General features: G+C 44.1%; 1 protein-coding gene across 1 annotated transcript in view; it reads right to left on the bottom strand.

Moving 5' to 3' along the window:
• CSMD1 (CUB and Sushi multiple domains 1) overlaps positions 1–24,192 on the bottom strand; it is a 1,564,948-nt gene that overhangs the window by 9,647 nt on the left and 1,531,109 nt on the right. Inside the window, exons 57-66 of the mRNA XM_077771883.1 lie at positions 20,596–20,772; positions 19,347–19,526; positions 16,347–16,520; positions 15,882–16,055; positions 13,904–13,977; positions 10,947–11,058; positions 8,360–8,635; positions 4,455–4,616; positions 1,926–2,038; positions 1,058–1,145 (exon numbers count right to left, since the gene is read on the bottom strand). Coding sequence (XP_077628009.1) covers positions 1,058–1,145; positions 1,926–2,038; positions 4,455–4,616; positions 8,360–8,635; positions 10,947–11,058; positions 13,904–13,977; positions 15,882–16,055; positions 16,347–16,520; positions 19,347–19,526; positions 20,596–20,772 — 1,530 coding nt within the window. The remainder of the gene's footprint in view (positions 1–1,057; positions 1,146–1,925; positions 2,039–4,454; positions 4,617–8,359; positions 8,636–10,946; positions 11,059–13,903; positions 13,978–15,881; positions 16,056–16,346; positions 16,521–19,346; positions 19,527–20,595; positions 20,773–24,192) is intronic.

Raw genomic sequence — 24,192 nt, 5'->3', positions numbered from 1 at the left:
TTTCTCATCCATGTCAGCAGTGACAACAGCAGTGACTCCCGTGTGACTAGAGTTCCACTCACACAAAGCAAATGCTTCCTGCTCTCCCTCAGTCTCCCTAACCACCCAGAAGTGACTCCCTTACTAGACATCAGATGAAGACAGAGGCCCAAGGAGATTCTACCTCATCCTAGATTACAAAACTAGCTGGTAGATGGGCAAAGATTCTAATCCAGTGATTTTTTTTCATATATTTTCTTTCTTTGGTAACTAAGGTAGAAATCAAGTAGCAGATAAAGATAGGAAGAAGGAAGGAGGAACTGTCTGTCCATCCACAGTAAACTTTTTCTTCCTGTAGAAGTCACACACATCCCTCCACGTCAATATAGTCAATATAGTCCTCACTTCTTTAATGAAATATACTGAAATAAATTGCTTCTTATTTAATGTGATATGTTGCATAAATTTATTGATTTAAACGATGCCCTTTATGCACGAAGAACTGTTTTCACCCTTGTCTGGCTGAAATCTCCAAAGGCAGACTCGCTGGGTGAAAGGTAGTGTTAACCTGTTGTTCTCTGCCCGGACACCCCCAGAACGGAGTGCCCCATTTCTACTGTTCCCCAGAAGAACTGCTTTAAAACTCTGATGTTCTGATCATTAAAAATGGAAAACCTTTGTTACCATAATATATGTTTTTTAGGAGTTAAAGAATTTTTTGTACTTTCTTGGTTATTCCTCGTCCCTCTTCTGATTCTCTTGCGGCAATGTAGTTAGCTTAGTTCTCTCTAATTGAGCTTCATCTCTGCTTTGCTGTCTCTGTAGTTTTAGCATCTCTTCATACAGTGAGGATACTAGTTCCACATCTGGCCTACGCTCTGCATTGTTCCAGCTTTGTATGGGTCGGTTCCATGGTTCAGAGCACTTGTTTATCATCCTGTGGTAAAAGGTGATTGTCTCTCCCATTACTTTTGTTTATATTTCTTCCAAGGTCATGGCCTTTCCATTTCTTTTGAGCACAAAAAATGCGAAAGCCAAGTTGGCACTAGCTTTAAAAAAATAACATAAGAGCATTTACCTTGCCTTTCCAGCTTGAATTTTCCAAAGTCTTTTCCATGAATATCGCCTTGAAAAGTAAACCCGCCTCTTTCAAGTCCCGACAACACCTGGTACGTATGAAGGGGAGAACAATGCACATTGGGGATTAGTAGTGCTCTGTTCTGTCATAATTGAACTATAGTTCTCACAGCTACATATTACAGGTTAAACACTGTGCCCCACGTCCTTCCTTCCAGTGATACATCAGTGGTTAAAAACTGGAAAAGACACACATGAACTTCGACTCACATAAATCCTCACTATCTCATTTTCACCATGAAATAGGTTGTAAAATTAAGAACATAAGCATGGGTTGTAAAGGGGGGGCAGACACAGGAATTCATACATAACCTACATTGTGTTAAACTCATTCTGTGACACACTCTTGTCTGGTGAACATCATGTGAGGCTGTGTACTCTTACATCAGATAATGAGTTTTGCACACAAATGACAGTTAACTTGCAAAAAAGGATATTAATGTCTCTTTTTAAATTTCTGTCTGGGAGTGACTTTTTGTTTAGAACTCTCATAGTGGTTACCCAACGGTCATGTTCAGAGTTTTGGGTGGAATGTGGGGTCACATACAGGATGTGGATCTAAGTTCCTGTTCTGTCCACAGATGCACCTACTCTTTCACTTCTCACTTCAGAAATGAAGTCTCTTCTTTTATAAAAAAAAAAAGGTTAAAAGGACCCTGCTGTTTGCTAAACACAGGGAATGATGAGTTTCCAAGGGGCAGACACAACAGGGCTCCTATCAGAACCCCCCTGTGGCTGCCTTCACCTCGCACAGACAGCAATGATCAGACCCCCATGCCGTGAGACAACCATTCACAGGAAGTACTTACATAGCCATCGAGTCCCCAGTTGTCATTTTCAAACTTGCTAACAAAAATATCTGTGAGACCTTTAATCTGGAAAGCTTTCAGAAGTAAGTGAGCCTCTTCCTTCTTGTAAACTCCTACAGAAAATCAAAGTTGTTACTCTTACATCGTAGGGATTCACAAAGGTCAGTAATTCAGGCATTCAACCCATTTGCTGTGAGATATGGTGCAGAGAGGGCAATGTCAGAAGTAACGGAAACTATCATTGCTGTTTCTAACTTTGAGCTTCGGTGTCCGTTTTCCGTGTTCCATCCACTGTATTGCATTCAACGTCTTCATCCCGCAGAAGAAATAAAGGTTACGCACACCCAATTATATTATTTTTTAATCTAGCTTTTACGATTCATATTTTAGTCACTTGCGAGGACAAAGAGATCCCAGCCAGAAGCCCAAATAGGGCTACTTCTTTTTTTTAATGTTTATTTATTATTGAGAGAGAGAGACGGAGCTATGAGTGAGGGAGGGGCAGAGAGAGAGAGGGAGACACAGAATCTGAGGCAGGTTCCAGGATCTGAGCTGTCAGCACAGAGCCCCATGCAGGGCGCAAACTCAAGAACCAGGAGACCATGACCTGAACCGAAGTCGGACGCATAACCAACTGAGCCACCCAGGCGCCCCTAAATATGGCTACTTCTAAATAGAGAGAACGACACAGTGAAGAGAGAGGGCCAAGCATCCCTGAGTAGCTAGTGTGGTTCTAGGCAGGACAGACTGGACAGTCACATGGCTCAGCCTCCTGTGAGGCAGCTGTAAGGACAGATAACAGCATGGCCCAGAGGAGAGGGGACACAGCCTGGCGCAGGCAGGGAATGTGCTAATAGCCAGAGCTCTCTCCCCACCAATAGAGGGAATAGACAAGTAAACAAACAAGAATTAAACAAATAATAATATAAAACTGAACTGTCCTCTGTGGCGAGAACACAGGGTCAAGGAAGATCACACTGCTAGTTCCAGAGAACGTGGCAGTGAATGACTAATGTAGACTGACTGCTAACTAACTCAATTAGAGAAGCAAGTCTCTGCTGTCCCAGGATCCGGTCTCCACTGGGGGGTGCACAGGATGGAAGGGACTCAGTCGGGCCCATCTGACAAGAGGGACTGCCCCAGGCCTTCTTCTGGGCTGGTCTTCCTTTCCCCCTCAGCATCTCCGTGTTGTCGGCATCCGACTCAGCCTCTAAATCTCTGAACCCCAGGGCTACGTGCTGTAGTCAGACATCACGAAATACACACTCATGAGGTGTGGTGTGCGGACCAAACAGCCACCCCCAACACGGCATCCCTGTGGTCGCCGCAGGCTCTGCACACTCTCCCGTCCTCCTCCCTCCCTCTTCTGGACGCACCTTCTTGGAGAAAGGAGTAAATGTAAACTCCACCAAGAGAAAGATTAACCCATGCAGCTGGGGAAGAGTGAGGGATCTGGAAATTTAAAGAGTTCCTGGGTTGATTTCGACATTGGGTACATGTGAGCACGTGGCCTGAATCGCTTTTCCATTTATACATTCAATGTGTGAAGTTGTGTGCGGCTGTGCGACCTTGGGCTCACAGATACATGCCTGCTAAGCCTCTTGGAGTAGAAACTATTTCACTTTTCCTGAATCCACTGTATGTATATTTAGATGTTTTCCACTTTCAGGAAGCAGGAAAGGGGACTGTGAAGAAGGGGGGAATCTTGACCCACCACCATACTTTCCAGTGACTGGGGGAAGAGCAGGTGCCTTTCGGGGCCTCTCAGTGTTCAGGCCCAGGGCTGGGCCTTGGGAACAGCTCAGAGTAAACCCCTACCCCCTGGAGTTAGTCTGTAGACAAGGACACATAGTTGTAAAAAGTGAAATAAATGAAAAATTTTAAAAAAGACATTGTATAGCCATAAAGGCGATGCTCTTATTAAGAGCATTGACTCAAGGTTCAGATCGCTGAAATCCTGATTCTTGAGTTCAAATTCTACCTCTACCATATCACCTTAGGAAAGACACTTCATTTTCCTGGGAGCACTCTCTCGCTCTCTCTTTCTTACAGTAAGGAATGTGTCTGATAAGGATGCTTGTATCATAGGATTGACGTAAGAAGGAGAAAGATAATATATGTTAAGTACATAAAATGGGGTCTGGAATATAAATTAGAGGCATTGTTTTAACAGTAGGAGAAAAAAAAATCTCATGAGGAGTGTGAGCTGAAGACAAGGACACTGACAGAATAAAGATTGGAGACATGCAGGTCTGGATATAAATCTTATGTCTTTGACTTATATGTCACATGCACCATCTCGAGCAAATTAATGAGCTTTTCTGTACTGGTTGGGTTGTGTCATCTTTAAAACCGAGAATACCAACGTACCACGGTTCTCGAGAGGATCCCGTGAGATGTAGCTTATGCAAAGGCAATGTAATTTTAAAGAGCATTTAATAAAGGTTAGCTCCCCCCTCTGTGAGGAGATAAAGGTTCTGCTTCTGCTCACATTCTTCATTCAGTAAAATGAAACCCCTCAGGGCTTACCTGTCAATTTCAGCTCCACCTGTGAGGCTTCCAGGAAGGTTGCGTTCACCTTACTACTTGTTGCATTGAACCAGTCAACCGTTAGAGTTGCAGGCTGTCTTTTCCCTAAATATTCATAATATCCCTTCCACACTGAATTGATAAAAAATACATCTGAAGGAACTGTGGGGGGGGGGAAACCAGAGGAATGTTAGCTCATGCAGAAAAAATAAATTTAGATATTTTACAACATAGAGGCATAATATGTGTTGCGTGAGAGGTCACAGATCGTGACGGAAATGAGGACAGAGATGACCTATCCACACCCTCCACACTGTGTATGAGATGGAAATGGAATGGGGAGGGAGATTTCTGTGAGATGCACACCTACGTTCGTGCCTTAATTTGCAGGAGAAATACTTTAGGTGCCAAAGAGGTCCTGTTTTAATGGATGTGCCAAGGCCAGAGGGTGTGGTGACTCAGAGCAACTGATATGAGGTGAGGTTATTGCATCTAATAATAAGATGTTAGACCAACCCAGGAAATCACTGCTGATTTTTCATTAACATCAAGGTCGACTCTTTGGAATACTTAGAAGGCTCAGAGAACAGGCACGTATCATCCACCACAAATCCCCTGCCCTCAGAAAGGCTGCATGTCAAAGCACCAGTAAAGGGAGCTCACCCAGTTCACAGGGACCCAGGTGCTATGGGACTGGACATCTTTCTCTCACAAGGAGAGCCCACCCGCTCACCACGCTCTTCTATTCTTGTGAAAAGTATCCCCAGATTGCTAAGAAAGTCAGAGGCAACAATGTCAAATGCCATGTATATGCGTAAAGATGCATTTCTCCCTAAGTAAGTTTTTTAGCAAATCCACTTGCAACAACTGATTTCTAGGACACTCATAGATGATGGTCATGTTCATGTGCCCCCTTTCAGTGCAACTGGCTATCGTCCTGTCTTCCCAGCTCAGCTATGCCTACGAAACCGAGCCCAGCAGTGGAGGCACTCAAGAAGAGTGTCAGTCCTTCCCATGGCTCAACGTGTAATCATAACGCTCTTTAGAAGAAGGTTAAAAACTGCAATACCAACGTGGACGTGTCCCACATCTGCTTATTGACAAGGGGCATTCAACACTTCTGCCCATCCATTGGCGGCAGTTTCGGGGCCCAGTTTGAACAGGCAAAGCTGAAAAGGCTGTATTTTCCTTTACTAAAACAGGCTTTCAGACAGTGTCAGGATTGTTTTCCCTCAATGAGAATGTAGCCACTCTGCTGAAGCTATGAATGTGCTTGTTCCAGCCCGTCCCTGACGAGTGGCTCTTGTTGGTGTGTGGGGGGAAGGGGTCATGCCTGACTGGGTGCGGTAAGGCGTAACCAGTATCCGAGAGCTGGCTTGTGTCTCTCAACACGGCCATCAGCAACGAGGTGGCGGTGATCCCTGGGGCCCTTCCCATCTGATCTGGTTTGCAGTGTGACACAGTGACCGGAAGTGGAGGTGGGTTGAGATGTGCTACCTCGACAGAGAACGGCCATTAGCCAGTCCCTTCGGAGGGAATGAGAAAAGGTGGGCTGATGAAGATGGATGCACCTTCAAAATAAAGTATGCAAGTATTTCAACATCTGAAACACAAAATAAGCAAACAAAAACAGAACAAACACACCATCACAGCAACACATTGATTGTGTTTCCTTCCACTGAAGACAATGCTGCCTGGAGAGACTACTGACTTCCTATTCGCTTTGTTAAGTAACATTGAAATAGAATAATTCAGAATGATTTTCAGAAGTAGTGTTTACACTTCACAGTGCCCATTGGAAAAACTCCTTTAATCATGGCGGGACATTTGGCCTCGGCGGAGATGGCAGTATTTTAACACTGCACTATGACTTCACAAGAACGTCACATGCACGGTTTCCGCACCTGATGTCAGAATAGACCTTCCTGCCTAAAAAATCAGTGTTAAAACTCGAACAAGGAAAACACTAGGAAAATGCCCTTCTGTATTTACACAAGTTTTCTATGTTAAAAAAAAGGTTGACTTACATGATAAGTTGGGGACATAATGTATGATTAAAATCGTCCCTACATTTATAACACAGATGATTTGGAGCAGCAAGCATCTCATTTAAGAAATAGGACTGCATCTTTCTGATTTTCTGTGTGATGCATTTCGCAAGGCACCACGTACACAAAAAGCAATACTTAACATGCTGGGAGGCAGGGGATGCCTGAACTATGGAGATACTTGGCGTGGGGGAAAGAATGGAGCTCCACATCTGAACTGCTCAAGGTAACTAACTGCTGATGTCACCATGCCTCATTTACATCAGCTTCCTGTTTAGAGGAAAGAATCGCAACCCTCTTTATAAGGCTCTCCATTATATCACATTCTATGATCAATAGTTGGTGTCCGTTTCTGCCCACACAATGCGAGGCGCCTTTTAATGAAACAGTGTGTGATAACGCTGCATGTTTTCGTCTTAAGTAAAGTGTTGTCATTCTGTTAAGAAACCACCGTCGTGACAGAAAGAGAAATGTGCGAGGGCGCGGCGTGGTGGTCGCTGGCACGCTAGCCCGCTCGTGGTCTAGTGGAATCGGGGATTTGCACACTAGAGAGTCTGTTTCCCTGTACAGAGAAGAGAACAAATCGCTCATGTGGTTGAGATCTAGGACTGTTCTGGAATACAAACCTGGAGTTTTAGTAACTGTCTCATTAACTTCTCCCACTCCTTTACCTACAAGTAAAAAGACAAATTATCATTTTCAAAAAAGCATTTATTTTTGAGTACGTTTGAAAAAATGTCAAATTGAAGCAATTTTCCTTTCTCCAGATTGCCTGAAGCTACAAAATAGGAATATCTGATACATATCCATTTTAAACCCCTATGTTCCCAGCAGAATCTCCTCTGTGTTTGTCAAAAAACGGAGCTTCACGGGCAAAGCCAGTGCAGCTGTGACAAGTGCACGTCCGTGTGGTGTGGTACAACAGAGAGCCTTGCAAACGAGGGTGGTTTATCTCCGTCTCTGGGATGCGCTGGCCGCAACTGGCAGGCGGCGAACAAGATCACTAAGATTCGGGGCCTCTCTGGACTTTGCAAGTCCTCGCCCAGACCAATGCAAGTACAAATCGATAGATACTGAATAATATCAAATCGTTTCCCTTGCAGAATGCTTAACTCGGTCTATTGCGTTGGAATTAACTCAAAATCTCTCAGCACTTATAGTTCTGCATCGAACTACAAATTACCTTTTTAAAGTTTGTATTCTTCTGTTTCTGATGGAGAAGGGCAAGGGAGACGTAAAGGTCTTAAGAATTCCTAATTTGAGAAATGTGAACAGGCTCCAAGAAAGTAAAACTAAAGTCACAGATGTTGTTGCACTCCATGGTTTTTGCTGATGCCGTGTCATACTGGATGCATGTGTAATCTGTGTTTGGTGGGGAATCCGCAAGTTTGGCCATCATCAGATCTGACCCTGAATTAGGACTCTCATTTGTAAATACACAAATTTTTGGGTACTTCATGCATCATTTTCACGCTAATTGTTTTTGTAATTTGAATCAATGTAAAGAATCCACGAATGTTATATTCCACCACCAAACAGCTTGTGGTCTTAAATATAACAGCTAAGTTATATGTTCACCAATCCTGGGTGATATTTGCCCATTTTCATTAAAAAATACATTTTCCAAAAATACGGTGCATCTTATTGGCCTTTTAACGCATGATGTTTTTCTTTAAACACACAGCCTTTCTGTGGAAGGCTGGAAGTGTGAATAGCAAATACTAAAATCTGCAGGTCTACTTAGACTATGCCTGCATTGTACCAAACACTTACTACGCACACGTTCACACACACGGCTCACCACACGAAGCACAGATTCAGCTGCGGTGACTGACATCACTTCCATGAGGCTGTTACTTATGGAACTTGCAACCCGCAGCCGGCCCGGTGGGCGGCGGGCGCTCCTTCTTTGCGCGGTGGGGAGGGGCGTCCGCTCCCTCCTCAGTGACTTACTTTTACAGACAGGTGACTTTCCTGTCCATCTCATGTCCGCTTTACATGTCCTGTGCTCGGACCCCGCCGCGAGGAAGAATCCGGGGTGGCAGGTATACACCAAAGTGTAACCGAAGGTGGGGAGGTCTATGGCCCTCACGTCCGCGTGGGCTGGCGTTTCTGGCTGTCTGCAGGCGTGGGCTGAAACAGCAAGCGTTCCGTTAGGAAACACTGATGCTTTGTTCAAGAGAGAGTCAGAGTCTAAAGAAGGGAATGTGGCAAAATTGGGAAACGGCTGTAAAATGAGCTTACAACTTAAAACTGAGAATATGGTGTCTTTAAACATCCCCCATATTCTCTGAAACTGTTAACATCATGAACACTTGGGATCTGTCAGCCCTCTCTACCTACCCTTCCGTTCCTCCCTCCCTCTTACCCTCTCTCTCTGTCTCTCTCTAATCTCCCTCTCTACGTATAAGTGTGTGTAAATAATTACATGTAGAAATTAAGAATATAAATCATTGCGTTGAAATAAATAGATTATTTCCGATAACACTATTAAGATAAATAATATGTCACATTTCCTTAAAAGACCATTCCTATAAGCTAAACACACACAGATTGGCACATGTTTAGAAATGCACTTTTTACAAATTTATATTTTATTTTATATTTTTAAAGTTTATTTATTTTGAGAGGGAAAGGAAGAGACAGAGCAGATGAGTGGGGGCGAGGCAGAAAGAGAGGGAGAGGGAAGGAGGGAGGGAGGGAGGGAGGGAGAGAATCCCAATGCAGAGCTTGAACTCACAAACCATGAGATCAGGATCTGAGCTGAAGTCAAGAGCTGAATGCTTAACCAACTGAGCCACCCAGGTACCCTTTTAATTTTTATTTTACAGAGAGAGAGCGAGCAAATGCACATGTGCAAAAGGGGGAGGGGCAGAGGGAGTTAGAATCCCAAGCAGGCTCCACACTCTGCATGCACCCCGACTCAGGGCTCCATCCCATGACGCTGGGATGAGGACCTGAGCCGAAATCAAGAGTCAGACGCTCAGCTAACTGAGCCCCGCAGACATCCCCCTCCCCCACAAAAAAAGAAATATGCCTCGACTTTTGTCTGGTGGCAGCTAACAAGCCTGTTATTCAGTTAAATGAATAGTTAATTTTGGTAAAAATTTGATTTGTCTTTAGAAAGCTAAGTGAGATGTTATGGGTTCTTATTTCTCTTAAACTCTAATTTAGGAGTGAATAAGACTGCAATGTTTAAATCTCAAGTAACTTCTTAAGTATGTCTCAAAAGGGACTCTGCAGATGATTATAAAACAAGTTGACAACATTAAAATTGTGAATGCATAATATTTTATGCTTCAGTAAACTTTCAACATATGAATACCTGATATTAGCAAGCTCTAAGATTGACAGACACAAACACACATGTGATTATATATACATATACACGTCTATATGCAAATATATATACATATGTATGCATATCTGTGTGTATCTAATATCCACATATATAATTTGACTAGAATATTAGAGATGATAGCTTTCAATTAAATATACATCTGATAATACTGATAAATGTGCAAAAATCACATCCTGTATACTATTAAAAGAATTTTTCATAACATTGTTTTTTTTAACAAAATAAGATTCTGTATTTCACTAAATTGATAGAGGGTGAAATGCTGACTTATGAATCGTTCCTACAATATTTTTTCTATTTTTCATGATTAAGTCACAAAATAAAATTTGATCCTAAGTAGCAATTGGAACAATCAATTCACATGAATTTCAAAAATGACATTTAAGGGACTCCTGGGTGGCTTAGTTGGCTGAGCGTCCAACTCTTGATTTTGGCTTAGGTCCTGATCCCAGGGTCATGGGAATGAGCCCCACGTAGGGCTCTGCACTGAGCTTGGAGCCTGCTTGAGATTTTCTCTCTCTCTCCCTCTGCCTTCTCCCCTGCTCACGCACTTTTTTGCTAAAATAATTTAAAAAAAACATTTAAGATATTTTTATTAACATCGTGACATATTCCGTGATCCATTTTCCCCTCTTTAATAATCTGATGCAAACACTCTAGAATAATAACAGCGTGGATAAGAACGCTTTCTCTCTGTGAGCCTTACCAGTGTTATGCACTTGTGCGTGGTTTAGGGCAGGCTCTCAGGCTGTAGTGTGCCCGGCATCACCCGCAGAGCTGGGTGAACGACAGCTTGCTGGCCCTCCTTTTTACTCCCACCCAGTTCCAACCCCTGAGTTTCTGATTCTAAAGGTCTGGGGCTACAGCTTGAGAATTTTAATTACCCCCCAACTCCCAGGTGATGCCGGTTCTGCTGCTTCTAGGGAACCAGACTCTGAGACACTCTGCCTTAGGGAATTAAAAATGGTCAAACAAACAAAAACCATGCAGTTCCTCCTTATTTCCCTTGAGGGCAAACGCTTCCCAGAGGCTGGAGAAGAAACACAGGCAGTTGCTGGGTGTGGTGGAGGAAATCGCACTTACGTATACACTCCGTCTGTATTCCACTCCAGGTTAAATTTGCAAGGCAAGTCCGAGTCGTAGAACCTTGGATGTGGTAACCTTTCCTGCACCTGAAAAACACCGTGCTTCCCACCTAGAGAGGAGATCCGACATGGGCTTCAGAGGCAGAGCACATGCACGTGACCCTACGTCATCAGGCTGCAAGTCAGGGTCTGGGGTAAGATGTGCGAGCCACATGTCAGGCCATTGGTTGAACCCACATGGACATTAGCGGCGTGTGACGGCTCGGCTGCTCACTGCATGAGGTGCAGGTACAGGTAGGTACAGAGAACTGTGGTCATTCAAGAGGGAGCTTATTTGGGGAATGAAAGTATGCTTTTTCTCTTTCTTTGTAGCCCTTTGTGTCTTCAGATTGTAATGATAATGTTTCCCTTTTCCATTATCTCCTGCTACTCCTGTTTAAGGTGTCGGTCTTACCAAATCACTCTCGGTAGCGCTTCTGGGCATTGGCCAGCTCCTGCTCTATCGAAGAATCTCTCGAAACTCAATCTGTCGCCTGAAGCTGCAGATATTTGAACTCTTTATTGCCACCTGCACGCTGGAAGTATCTTCAGTAGACCTTCACAAGCCAATCTCCTCCCCTTAATTCTCGATAGTTTGCTACCTTTCATTTCTGCACATTCCTTCCTGACCTTCCAGGAATGCATCATATGCTTCACACTGCCACGTCCTGGAAATGCCTATGTTTATCTACTTCCCTAACGTGACTGCAAGCGCCGTGAGGGAAGGTTCCCAGGGGTCTGTGAACATGTTTTCTGAGGATGAGTGGTGGTCATGTGTTGAAGGGAATCGATTATCTTCCCCAGTCATGGATCACTTATACCTGGGACATGCAGGCTGGGGAGCACAGAAAAGGGAAATGAAATGAGCTTACGGAAAGGTGGTCTACACCTGGAAGGTAGCTTCGTGTACCCTGCAGCTCAGAATGGGACCCATTGGGTTCCTAAGGCATTCATTACGAAGCCAGGTAAGTGCACAGGTGAACAGCGCACCTTGATACTTGCTCTGCAGATTCCAACCAGTTCCTTAATTCCTCTACATTTGTCTTCCCGTCTGGGTCAGTCCCCATCTCCCTCACTGGGATTTGGGCAGCAATAACTATGAGGAAAACGTGGTGCAATAGTTACCACAATGAATAGTGACGAAGCAGGTCAGAAAAAAAAAAATTAAAAAGCTGTTCCTTACCACTGGCACCTAAAGGTAGAGATCGGAATTTATACAGAAAAAGAAAGTTCAAATTTATCTAAACTGCAAAGGAATAATGGACTTGAGATGCAGCGATGGGAAAAGGTTAACCCATAACCTATCAGGAACAGCCTCCATCGAATTTCCTCATCAGCACGTCGCTGGCCCCAGTCAGACCTGGCAAATACGCTATGTTATTTACTAGCAAGAAGATAAAGGAGAGCCTCCATCACGTAGTGGTCAGAGGAAAATACACAGTCCTTCTCAATAGAATATCTTTTAGCAGAAGCTCCCTGGCCACTCCAGATTGACCACTGTAAATCAACCTGGCGTTTATGAACTATGGGACAAGGCAGGCTGGAGACTGGAGGGTAGTATTTAAATTGCGTGATTAACGCAGTGCGCCACGGGATGTTCTAAATCTGCAGTGCCTCACTCTGCGTGAGTATGTTTCAGAACACACTAAAATCTGTTATACTCACAACGTAATGTGTCCTGATGAAAAAAGAAAGAAAACAAAACATTTTGGGGTGATTTCTCTGAAAGGGTCAGCCATCTCCTTAAAAGATGGCATCCGTGTCTTTAAACTATTAACAAATCTTGCTTTGGGATCTAATCTATCATTCTTGTTGGTGTAACTTGATGTTGTCCTCAGAGGAGTGAGAAACCCATCCATCCCTAGTAGCTGCTTAAGAGAGGTCACAGGGATACGTTGCTGAATGCAGTCACTACACGTGGACGTCACGTGGGCTCTGTGACGGCAGATTAAGAAGCAATGGGAGTTACTCAGAGTGTTATTCAGCGTAGTATTTGCAGGTATCGCTGTACACGTGGCATGATGTTTCTACACGCCGGAAAGCATTAACCTGAGGATTAGGCCGTATTTGACACCTAATATAAAATGTGCCAGATTCTACCTTACAGGTACCATGGCAAGTTCCTTTCAGGGGGTGTAGGAATGTCCTCAGGAAGTAGCCACGGTGTGTTCGAGCCAACCAGAGAAAAAAACATTTTAGGTTTCATGAAAGACTTGGTTGTAGTGGCTGAAGAAAGAAGACTTTTTATCTAAATTCCTGGGGTCTCTAACTTGAACACACCACACGTATTTAACTATGGCTTTCAAACCATCTCAACTTTGAGCTGTGAAGTCACTTGATCACTTACGATGGTGGAAACATTTTATTTCAAGATCTGTTGCCTTCCATTTTTAGGTATTCCTCTAAAACTACCTAAAGCCTTAATGTACTAAGTCAAATGAACATCAAATGTGATGTGAATTACGCAAATAATTCATAGAGAGAGATGACATGGAAAAGACATACCACAGAGCAAGCTCGCTGGCTACGGAGCCTGAATGCATTTTCTCTTGTTCTTGTCTCTGAAATGTGATAGTCTTTGCCCGTGATGTATCAGGCCACTAAACATGGTGTTGTTTTGTGTGGCTATTCAGTGATGGTCGCTCTGGAAAACTACATGTCCGTCCAGTGAACAAAACACGTCACATTACGCAAAGTCTCAAGTATGAACCAATATGACAATTGCTACCTTGCAAGTGAAAAGGCACCCAGCTGTCCCTATTTTGACAGTTAACATGTCCCGTGGAAATCCTCTCTGTATGAATGGATTTCAGCAAATATATGATGAATCAGGGTGCACAAAACCACGTGCATATGTTTGAGTGTCAGTTATATTTCATACTTACAGAGAAACAGGGTGACATAAAAATGGAATACCTCATATCCTCTGGAGCTATTTTGTATTCCAAAGTGTGGAGTGCCGGGGTCTGGGCAGCTGTTATGAGCAGGATCTGAAGTGCACATTAACAACAAAACAAAACAAAACAAAACAAAGAGTGCCAGATACAGTTACTATAGGGATTCTAACATTTTTACTCAAAGGTCATACAAATTTGAGGAAATCGGGACACCTGGGTGGCTCAGCTGGTCAAGTACCCAACCCTAGATTTCGGCTCAGGTTGTGATCTCACAGTATTGAGATCGACCCCTGCATCAGGCTCTGAGCTGAGCATGGGGCCTGCTTGGGATCCTCTCTCCCTCTCCACCCCTCCTCTGCTCAATCCCTCCCTCCCTCTCTCTCTCAAAACAAATAAACTTTAAAAAATTTGAGAAAATTGTGTTTTGACAAATGTGTAAGATGTTTTGCATGAAATTTAAAAATAAAAGAAAACTGCTATTTTCATCTTCTTTTTAGACTTCTTTAGAGATTACTCTTTAGTCCTTTATCAGATTCTAAATTGCTCTGTGTATTATTTTCCGTATCAGAATAAACATTCTTTTCCATTTTCTGGTCAAACTTAGTATACTGGTTGGTCACTAATATGCTGTCTTCAATAATTATTATGATCCCTTGCTTCTTTTTTTTTAATTTTTAAAAAATGTTTTCTTTATTTCTGAGAGAGACGGAGACACAGTGTGAGCAGGGGAGGGTCAGAGAGAGAGGGAGACACAGAATCTGAAGCAGGATCCAGGCTCTGAGTTGTCAGCACAGAGCCTGACATGGGGCTCGAACCCACAATATGAGATCATGACCTGAGCCGAAGTTGGACGCTTAACCGACTGAGCCACCCGGGCGCCCCTATGACCCCTTGGTTCTTAAGGACTCCATTAGTGGCCATCTCTTTCAGTCATCTATTACATGATTGTGAATTTCTTGAGTTAATTTTCCTCCAGACTTCAAAATGAGAAATATATTTAATGCTTCAAAATTGAGGCATATGGTAGACCCAAAGTGACATTTCTCTCCCCCCAAAATGTAGGACTTGAGCAATGAGGATCATGCAGTTTTATTATTTGCTGCTCTCTAGATGCTCGTATAAAAAATATAGCTAACTTATAGAAAAATTGTTTTCAAGAAACACTAACCTATTGGAGGGAAGAAAACCATTTCTTAATACAGAGATAGTAACCGTGTGGCAACGGTTTAAATGTCTGTTATTTTTTTTTAAGGCAATAGTTCAAGGAAATTATTTCTGAAGGTATTTGCGTGTAAGCAGTAATCATTCAATATCTTAGAATTCATGACTACAGATCATTAATTGTTTACTACAAAGAAACAGAACATCTACTCCTCCGCTCAGTCCAGCTGGTGCAAAAATTAACCCATCAATAAGCCTGAGTCTGCAGCCATGAGGTACCAGGAAAATCGCTCATAATAGAAATAAAGGGTGATGTTTCTAGGCCACTAAGAATTCGACTTTTGACAAATAATAACTTGCATCTGAATCCTTCCCAGGAGACAGAAACACAACATAAAAAGGCAGGGCTTAAATCATATGGAAAGTATCTTCTGGCTTCTAAGTCCTGTCGCCGTATTCCAAGGTCACCAGAACGTCTGTGCCCGACTCCTCCCATCAGTGCTGGTGGGGGCGGGTCCGCAGGGACAGGCCACTGCTGGACAGACCGGCACCAAGGGGACGGCGCCCAAACAGCCAGGCCATCTTCCCGGCGACGGCGGCTTTGGAGAAGGGCAATAACAGTGTCTCCAACAAACTGTCCCTCCCTGAAAGAACGCTCCTGCCCCTTGAGGTGGAGACATGCAGACAAGTCCTAAGTGCAACTCCAAAGTTGATCTGTAGGATTTAATCAGAGTGGTCGATGGCCTACAGGCATGTGGCTGGTGAACCCACACACCGTCCCAGGGTGGCGCGCGCGTCCCCACCCGACCACCCCAGGGGCGACCTCGCCGTCTCACCGATGCAGGTGGGCTGCGTGCCGCTCCACGTGCCGTCGGCCTGGCAGGTCCTTCTTGAGGAGCCCACCAGTATGAAGGGAGATTTGCACTGGAAGAAGACTTCTGATTTGTAGGTGAAGCTTTTGCCACTGAGCCGCCCCTCCGCAGGGGTGCCGGGGTCTCCGCAGAACACAGCTGTTGGAGACAGCAAAGCAGTCAGCTAACAGTAGGGGCCGCTGCATCAGGTCACCCCCTCGGGCTGTGGAGCTATGTCTGCAAAACCTCTGGGAACAACTATCAGACCCGTAAACAACCGAGGGGCAGAATCTGCTCTGGGCGGGGAGGTGTCCCGCGTGAGCCTTTGCATAAGGTAGCAGGGCTATAAGGGCCCATGGCTGTTCCCCTCGGATCGCGAGCTGAGGGGGCTCCTGGGGTAGGGGTACCGCGGGACAGGACCCAAGGAACCAGCATTGCTGGGGGACTTACGCAGGCACTGGGGCACCTCCCCTTTCCACACCCCACGGCCTTCACAGGAGAGGATGGCGGAGTGGGAGGGCTGGAAGCCGTCCACACAGCTGTAACTGATGCTGGCGCCCCAGCGGAAGTCTGCTCCCTCCACTCTTCCGTGCTGTACTTGAGGAGGCTGACCACACATGACAGCTGCGTCCAAAGAACAGACGAGATTGGGCATGCAGAGCGTCTGCCAGGACCCTCTCTCACACTCAGAGGATCCACGTTTTAATTTTACTCCAATCACAAAGGACATCTACGTAGTGGTGTTTTCGTTCAAGACAAGAATTATTGAGGGAGACAGCACATCAAAATAATAAAGCCATTCTCCAGTATTTCTTCATTAATTTAGACGAAGTACATAAGAACACAGCAAAGTCACAACATAACACGCGGTAGAAGAAAGCAGGCTTGAACATGACATCCTTAATACATACAAGGCCAAGAAGAGAAGAAATATTCCTATTTAATATACGTCTTTTCATGATGGTTCCCAGTAACAAGTCAAATCAAGGCTTGCTTATATGATATAAGTACAAATTTCTGGATTTATACATAGTTGGTAGACTCTCTGCATTTTGTTTTTTAATTTAAAGATAGTGGGGTGCCTGGGTGGCTCAGTTGGTTAAGCAACTGACTTTGGCTCAGGTCATGTTCTCATAGTTTGAGGGTTCGAGCCCCACATCAGGCTCTGTGCTGAAAGCTCAGAGCCTGGAGAGCCTGCTTCAGATTCCGTGTCCCCCCCTCCTCTCAAAAATAAATAAACATTAAAAAATTAAAAAAAAAATTTAAAGATAGCATATAATATCTGAAAGACATAGGCTGTAGATCAATTTGCCGAATAATTAAAAGTCAAGCACCTGCATGGTTAAAAAGATTATGTGGAACACCACTTCTCAGTGTATTATATCAATCATGAGCTGATGATGGGGTCCCAGAGCAAGGACACAATTCTCACAGATGACGAGTGGTTGGTGCGGCCCCATGTAGTCCCCTTGGAGTCTGGCCATTACCTTAAAGTACAGGGGCTGGGGTGTGACTGACAAATCTTCTTGGAAGATCTATCAGCTTTCTGGATTTTTCACACTGGAGGAGGCTTGCCAATGACAGAAGGCAGCAGGGGAAGGGACTCACATGTATAGTCTCACCTGCATTTTCTTCTGCGTGATCACACTCACGCATTCTCACATAGGGAGGCACAGTCACACACGCCATCGCTCATGCACAGTCAGTGGTTGGAAATGAGCTTTTCTGCTCTCTTTCATCTCTTCATTATTTCAACCAATATTTCCTGAGAGTCCACATGTGAGGAGGTAGGGGGGACACGTGCTCTCGACAGGGGATGTCAAGTGAGAAGTCCCCCAGGAGGGGACGGTAATGAGTGACGTGGTTCCACAGAATCCTGTCAGGAGGTGACCAGCCCCAAACAAGTTCAGAGGGAGAGAGTGGCCTCTTCTGGAAGGGCCCTGTTGGCCACGGAGCTCCTTACAACTGCACTGGCTATTCAAAGAGGAAGAAAAGTCTACAAAAGCACATGACATCCCAGAGACCAGGGCATTTTATTGAACAGCCGTCATGGGCACATCACGTGACTAACCTGCTCCTGACACTAATCTGTGACTTTCAGTGAACATTTATCCAGCACCGGCAACAGACACAGAATTAATGATGGTGGGTTGAAGACAGGAGCTGCTTTAAGCCTTACACCCCAGTCGGAGGGAAAACGTGGTCTATGAACATGCCCACATCGGAAGGGAAAGGGAGCCATGTGGTTGAGCACCGAGCTCCCAAGGAGGGCTAATACCACACTCTGTCCACGCCAGACCCAAGCCCGTCTGCCTCTCGGAGCCCACTGAAGACGAGCCCTTCCTCACTACCAGCTGCCACAATCCGGCTCGCCACTCCGCTACAACTGTCGGGGTTCCTAGCCCAGTAAAGAGCCAGGCACCGCACTTTTATGTNTGTCCACGCCAGACCCAAGCCCGTCTGCCTCTCAGAGCCCACCGTGTCCACGCCAGACCCAAGCCCGTCTGCCTCTCAGAGCCCACCGTGTCCACGCCAGACCCAAGCCCGTCTGCCTCTCAGAGCCCACTGAAGATGAGCCCTTCCTCACTACCAGCTGCCACAATCCGGCTCGCAACTCCGCTACAACTGTCGGGGTTCCTAGCCCAGTAAAGAGCCAGGCACCGCACTTTTATGTTTGGGGCAAGCCCCGCTCAAGCCCCGCCTGCCCCTCCTTGCCCCTCCTGCCCGGTTCTGGCCCGGCTGGTAAGGAAGCCAGCATGTGCTCTCTCTGGTGCTGGCAGAGGAGTCCTAACCGTGCAGATCACTGCCTTTGGACAACTGTCACCAGCACCACCGTTTTCTCACGGTCAGAGCCCAGCCCTCCGCTACGTCGTCCAAGTCGCATCCACTGGCGTCTCCCTGCCCCGCTCTCCCTGGAAAGTCCAACCGCCCAGTTCACAAACCTTTTCCACCACCTCTGTATTGGTGGGGCATCTTCAAGCTCAGTGTCTGAACCCCACAGAACATCATGCGACCAATGTTCTCTGCCATCATTTGAGGATCAGCTTCACGCTCTACGTGGAGTTTAAAGTCCTATAATTATACTTCCCCACCACACCCACCTTCAGCCTTAACACAGCTGGGTTAGCATGTTTACCAAGAGAGAGGAAAACAATGGGCTTCACAATACAGACTTAAAGGGAGTCAGCCCGTCATCTGAGAGCCGATGTCTCCCGCTCTTGGTTTGTGTACTGAGCCGCTTACTAACTCTCCCTGCAAGTCTGTTTTCCCACCTGTGAAGCTGAGATGAATGTATTAAGGAAGTGCAGTGATTTTATTTGCAAACAAGTTCACAGGAATTCCTAGCACACAGAGGACGCCATAAATGCTTGCATTTGCAAATGCAATGAAACGTCATTCGATGAACACTTCTGCATGCATACGCGACACCAGAAAGGCAGCGACACAAACCTTTGCAGACGGGTTTGCTGTTATTCCACGTACTGTCTTTGGTACAACGGATGGTGGCTGCTGTGACCGGTTCCATGAGATAGCCGGGGGCACACTGATAGCTCACAGTCTTATTGAAGGTGAAATCCATCCCAAACTGGATGCCATTGGCCAGTGTACCTGGGTCCCCACAGCTTATAACTAATGAGCAGAAGACAAAAAACATTAGAAAAGGAAAAACAAAAAAAAATTACCATTAAATGAATTCATTACGGTTTCTGTTCATTTTACTCCCCTTATGCTGATATTCAAAGTGATTAAGTAATGGGGCATTTGAGCGGCTCAGTCAGTTGAGCATCTGGCTCTTGATCTCGGCTCAGGCCACGATCTCATGGGTCGTAGGTTTGAGCCCCATGTCGGGGTCTGTGCCGACAGCAGGGAACCTGCTTGGGATTCTCTCTCTCCCTCTCTCTCTGCCCTCCCATGTTTGCTCTCTCTCTCTCTTAAAATAAATAAAAAACTAAACTTAAAAACAAGTGATTCAGTGGTAAATTGTTACAGCAGTACTGTGTTCCGATTGGTGAAGTTACTGACTGGTTGTCAGGATATGGTGTGTCTGGAATCGCTTGTTTCTGTTTGGTCGTGGTCGGCTGTGAGGACGCCGGCTGCCATCCTTGTCCAGTCCTTAATTATGCACCATGTGTAATCTCACCACCAAGTTAAGGACAGAGACAAAGGCTCTGATCAGAGAATAAACACTTTCCTTATTTCTCTGCAAATGAAATGTTCTACAGAGAGGACAAACCTTGACTTTTTTTGCCCCCAATTTCCCAATGTCCAACTCAGTGGCCAATGAAAATAGTTTTGGGGCGCCTGGGTGGCTCAGCTGGTTAAGCATCTGACTTTGGCTCAGGTCATGATCTCGTGGTTTGTGAGTTCAAGCCCCACATCAGGCTCAGTGCTGACAGCACAGAGCTCATTTGGATTCTCTGTCCCCATCTCTCTGCCCATCTTCTGCTTGCAATCTCTCTCTTTCTCTCTCAAAAATAAGTAAACATTAAAAAAGGAAAATATTTTCAACCATATAAGTAAGAAAGTGAAGAAAGATCTAAAACTGTCTAATAAAGAGTCATCATATCATATATACGTATATATGTATCTTTTTTCTCCATAAATTAAAAAAATCAATATAATACTTTAATAAACGCATTTTCCTCAATCAAGCAGGAATCATTGGTGATGTCCTTGATTCCGCACAGCTCTGACTCACTTGTGCAGTCGGGGGCGGTGCCGGTCCAGGTCCCGTTGGCCGTGCAGTGCCGGGTCGTCAGCCCCGAGGTCTTGTAGCCCTCCCAGCAGGCGTAGATGACCGAGCTGGAGAACAGGACGCCGTCGCTGCTGACAATCATGCCGTTGGTGGGCGTGCCGGGGTTCCCACAGGACACGGCTGTGAGCGACACACACACAGAGTGAGCTCTGACCGAAACGATCAATGCAAGAGACCAGAGGTCGTCAGAGTCATAGAGGACGTATTGAGTTTTAAAAATAGGATCTATTACTATGAAGATGTTTAATATATATCTTATATAATGATTCATGCCGTTATTTTATTGAGAGTTACAAATGTGAAAACTGTATTTTCATATTATTCTTCCTAAAGCGCATCGAAGCAAATCAAAAAATGATTTAAAGCATTGAAAATTCCAAGCCTTGTTTTGAGCTTTCACATGTTTATCTTACAAAAAAAAAAAAAGGTTTTTTTTAAAGGATCTATCTGATATTAGCCACTCAGAAGGCACTCCCTTCGTGTAATAGCTGATTTTTTGAAAAATATGGACAGATCAGGTCATATTTCACATTGGTAGGATATTCCTTTTGGAAAATAAGGGATGTCTGAGGACTATAAATAAGTACACTTAAACTGCCTTGTAAAACGGTCTCCTCATTGTTACCCCACCGAAGCTGTTTTAAGTGGCCTTGGAAAGGCTGCACTTTCCATTTCTTTCTAGATGATCCCAATGTCTGTGTAGGCGTTAAGATGCCCACTAATGATGGGCAATAATGAAAGTCTGGGCAACAGTTCTACACTAAGCGCACCACACATTTCTTAGCTCAGAAAGCTCAGTGGGTGCTGGGTGTGTACCAAGGTGATGATTTTAACCCATAATAGGGTGTTCTTGACTTTTGTACTTGAGACTATTTATCACAAAGATTATGTTTTTTTCTCCTTAGCCCTCCCACATGATGCACAGCAGGTAGACACAGAAAGAATATGACCTTGGTTGGATGCTCACAGCAGAATGTATCCTGTGACCATTTCTGAGAATAGCCAGAATGTTTTTAAATGCTCTTGCCCATTTAGCTCTTCCACTTTCAAATCTAATCTCAGAACAAAGATGGACTCTTGCTAAAAATTATGGAAGAAAACAGGGGCAGCTGGGTGGTTCAGTTGGTTAAATGTGGGACACTTGATTTCAGCTCAGGTCATGATCTCATGGTTCATGCGATTAAGCAGAACACTAAACCGTGCTGACAGAGCAGAGTCTGTTTGGATTTTCTCTCTCTCTCCCTCTCTCCCCCCCTCTCTCTCTCTGCCCTTCCCCCACTTACACACTCTCTCTTTCTCTCTCTCTCAAAAATATATGTATAAACTAAAAAAATATGAAAGAAATCAGGCTGACTACAAAATGTGCATAGCATAGAAGAGACACTAAAGGGCATGTAGGGAATCTACGATCACACTGTGCTGAAAAACGTGCTGACCCCGAGTTGGACTTGATCGTGTTTGACGTATATAAACCATGCACACTGGTGCTTCTTGATCTGTGCCCGTGACAGACCTAAGAGTTCATCACAACCCTCTTCTCCAATGGATCTGGTGTGAACTTAACAGTCCTTCCTAGCACAGATCTTTCAGCATTTTTCTGGCTGTCATTTGAAATGAGATCTATTTACCTACCAATAGTGAAGCAGATGATATTTAACATCTAAAGCCCAAAAGTTGTGTGATGGCTCTACTATCTATCAAAGTGTCATACTGCAAAAAGCCCGGAGGCTGGATTCTTCGAGATGACTACTCATTCATTCAACAAATGTTGATCCATCATTTAATATGTGACAGTTATTGTTTGATGTACCAATGAAAAGCCCGACATAGAAGAGACTCATAATGATCCAATTCTTAAATTAGCAAACCAACCAGACAACCATGTTCTTATATGTTATTCCTATCATGTCTGCTATTCAAATATGTGCAGCAATTTTCAAATGTCACCTGTGAAAGATAATGCTAAAATGAGACACAAGACATTGGTGAACATGTTCAAACTTAATTTATGGACAGATACATGGTCAGTGTAAGAATACCCAGTATAACAATGTCATTCTAATGTTTATAAAGTCCCTCAAATAGGGATGCCTGGGTGTTTTAGCATTTAAGAGTTTGACTCTTGATCTCAGCTCAGGTCATGATCTCATGGTTCTGGAGTTGAAGCCCCATGTCAGGCTCTCATATGACAATGTAGGACCTGCTTGGTATTCTCTCTCTCTCTGCTATGCCCCCACTCATGCTCTCTTTTTCTCTCTCTGTCTTTCTCTCTGTCCAATAAAATAAAATAGAATAAAATAAAACAAAACAAAATAAAATAAAATAAAACAAAATAAAATAAAAAGAATTTTAAAAAGTTGCTCAAATATTGTATTCTACAAAATCAAATTCATGGTTAACATTTTTTTCCCCTGACAGGGACACTTTCACTGATGGTTATGCCCATGAAAATGAAAATGAAGATTGGAAGTTAGCTTTAATATATCTATGTTCGCATTAATGCCTCCACGATACAGGCGCACCTCCATGAAAGAAAACAAGAGCTTACATTTACAGTCGCCAGAAGGGAAACAACATATTTTATAAGTAGTAAAGTAAAAAAATTTAAATACATCTTTTCCTTTGTGGTTAATGTAACTCCTTTTGGTAAAAGATCATTTTCTTATACTTGATTTATAAGAAAAGAGCCTTATACTCACTCCAAAAACCCTGTATTGTCTACAGATACCAATACTGTTCAGCTAACACTCTGTATTGGGAACATGGCTGTTAAACTGAGTTAAATAGTTTGGATTTGAATCTTGGCTCACACAACTTAAGTAAACGTGAGCGATCAAATCGAGGTCTTGACATGTAGGGTCCTCACTGTAGAATGGGTATAATAAGAGTAGTTGCTCTCAGTTTTCAGAAGATTAAACACAGTGCACACAAGATGCCTAGAATATAATCTGACGTCTTAGTAGTGGTAAAGGCAGACGTAGCTGATGTCGTTGTATTTTCATTATGAACACTGTCCCAGCAGGTCTCTTATCTGGAGAAAATGTTGGCTTTGTCACCATCTCCTGGGAAAGAGGATTAAGAGTTGCCTACGGCAACTAAAACCAATGATGCAGTTATACCTAAGCAATTTCCTAAGATATATCCATCTGAGAAGTGTAGTCAGTGAGTCTACGATTAGATTGCTAACAAAGAAAACATGATCTGAAATGATGGAAATGCTTTTGAAATCTAAGTTCCTTGAGATTTACGAGTTTGTAAAAGATTTTTATTTTGTGTTTCATAGACCCTTCTTTTCTATCATGTATTGAAATGTCCCCATCAGGCTCTAATGCTTTTAGTAGGTTCAGAGAAGGTCGTTCATCAGGTGGTATTCAGGACTGAATACAGTCATGGCCAGCACTGGCAGAAATGCAGAAGTCACTGGTAACCCCCTTTTCTATAGGGCATAATCTCTGCCCCAAAGGTTTGGATCTATGATAAAAGGAGAGAAGAAAATAGCTACAGATTGTCTAAAAAGATTTAAATGTGTGTGTTTGCGTG

Source organism: Crocuta crocuta, unplaced genomic scaffold (assembly GCF_008692635.1).
Source record: "Crocuta crocuta isolate KB4526 unplaced genomic scaffold, BGI_CrCroc_1.0 scaffold111, whole genome shotgun sequence".
Taxonomy (NCBI): domain Eukaryota; kingdom Metazoa; phylum Chordata; class Mammalia; order Carnivora; family Hyaenidae; genus Crocuta; species Crocuta crocuta.
Note: the sequence above shows the minus strand (reverse complement) of the source record. Positions and strands in the feature narration are given on the sequence as shown.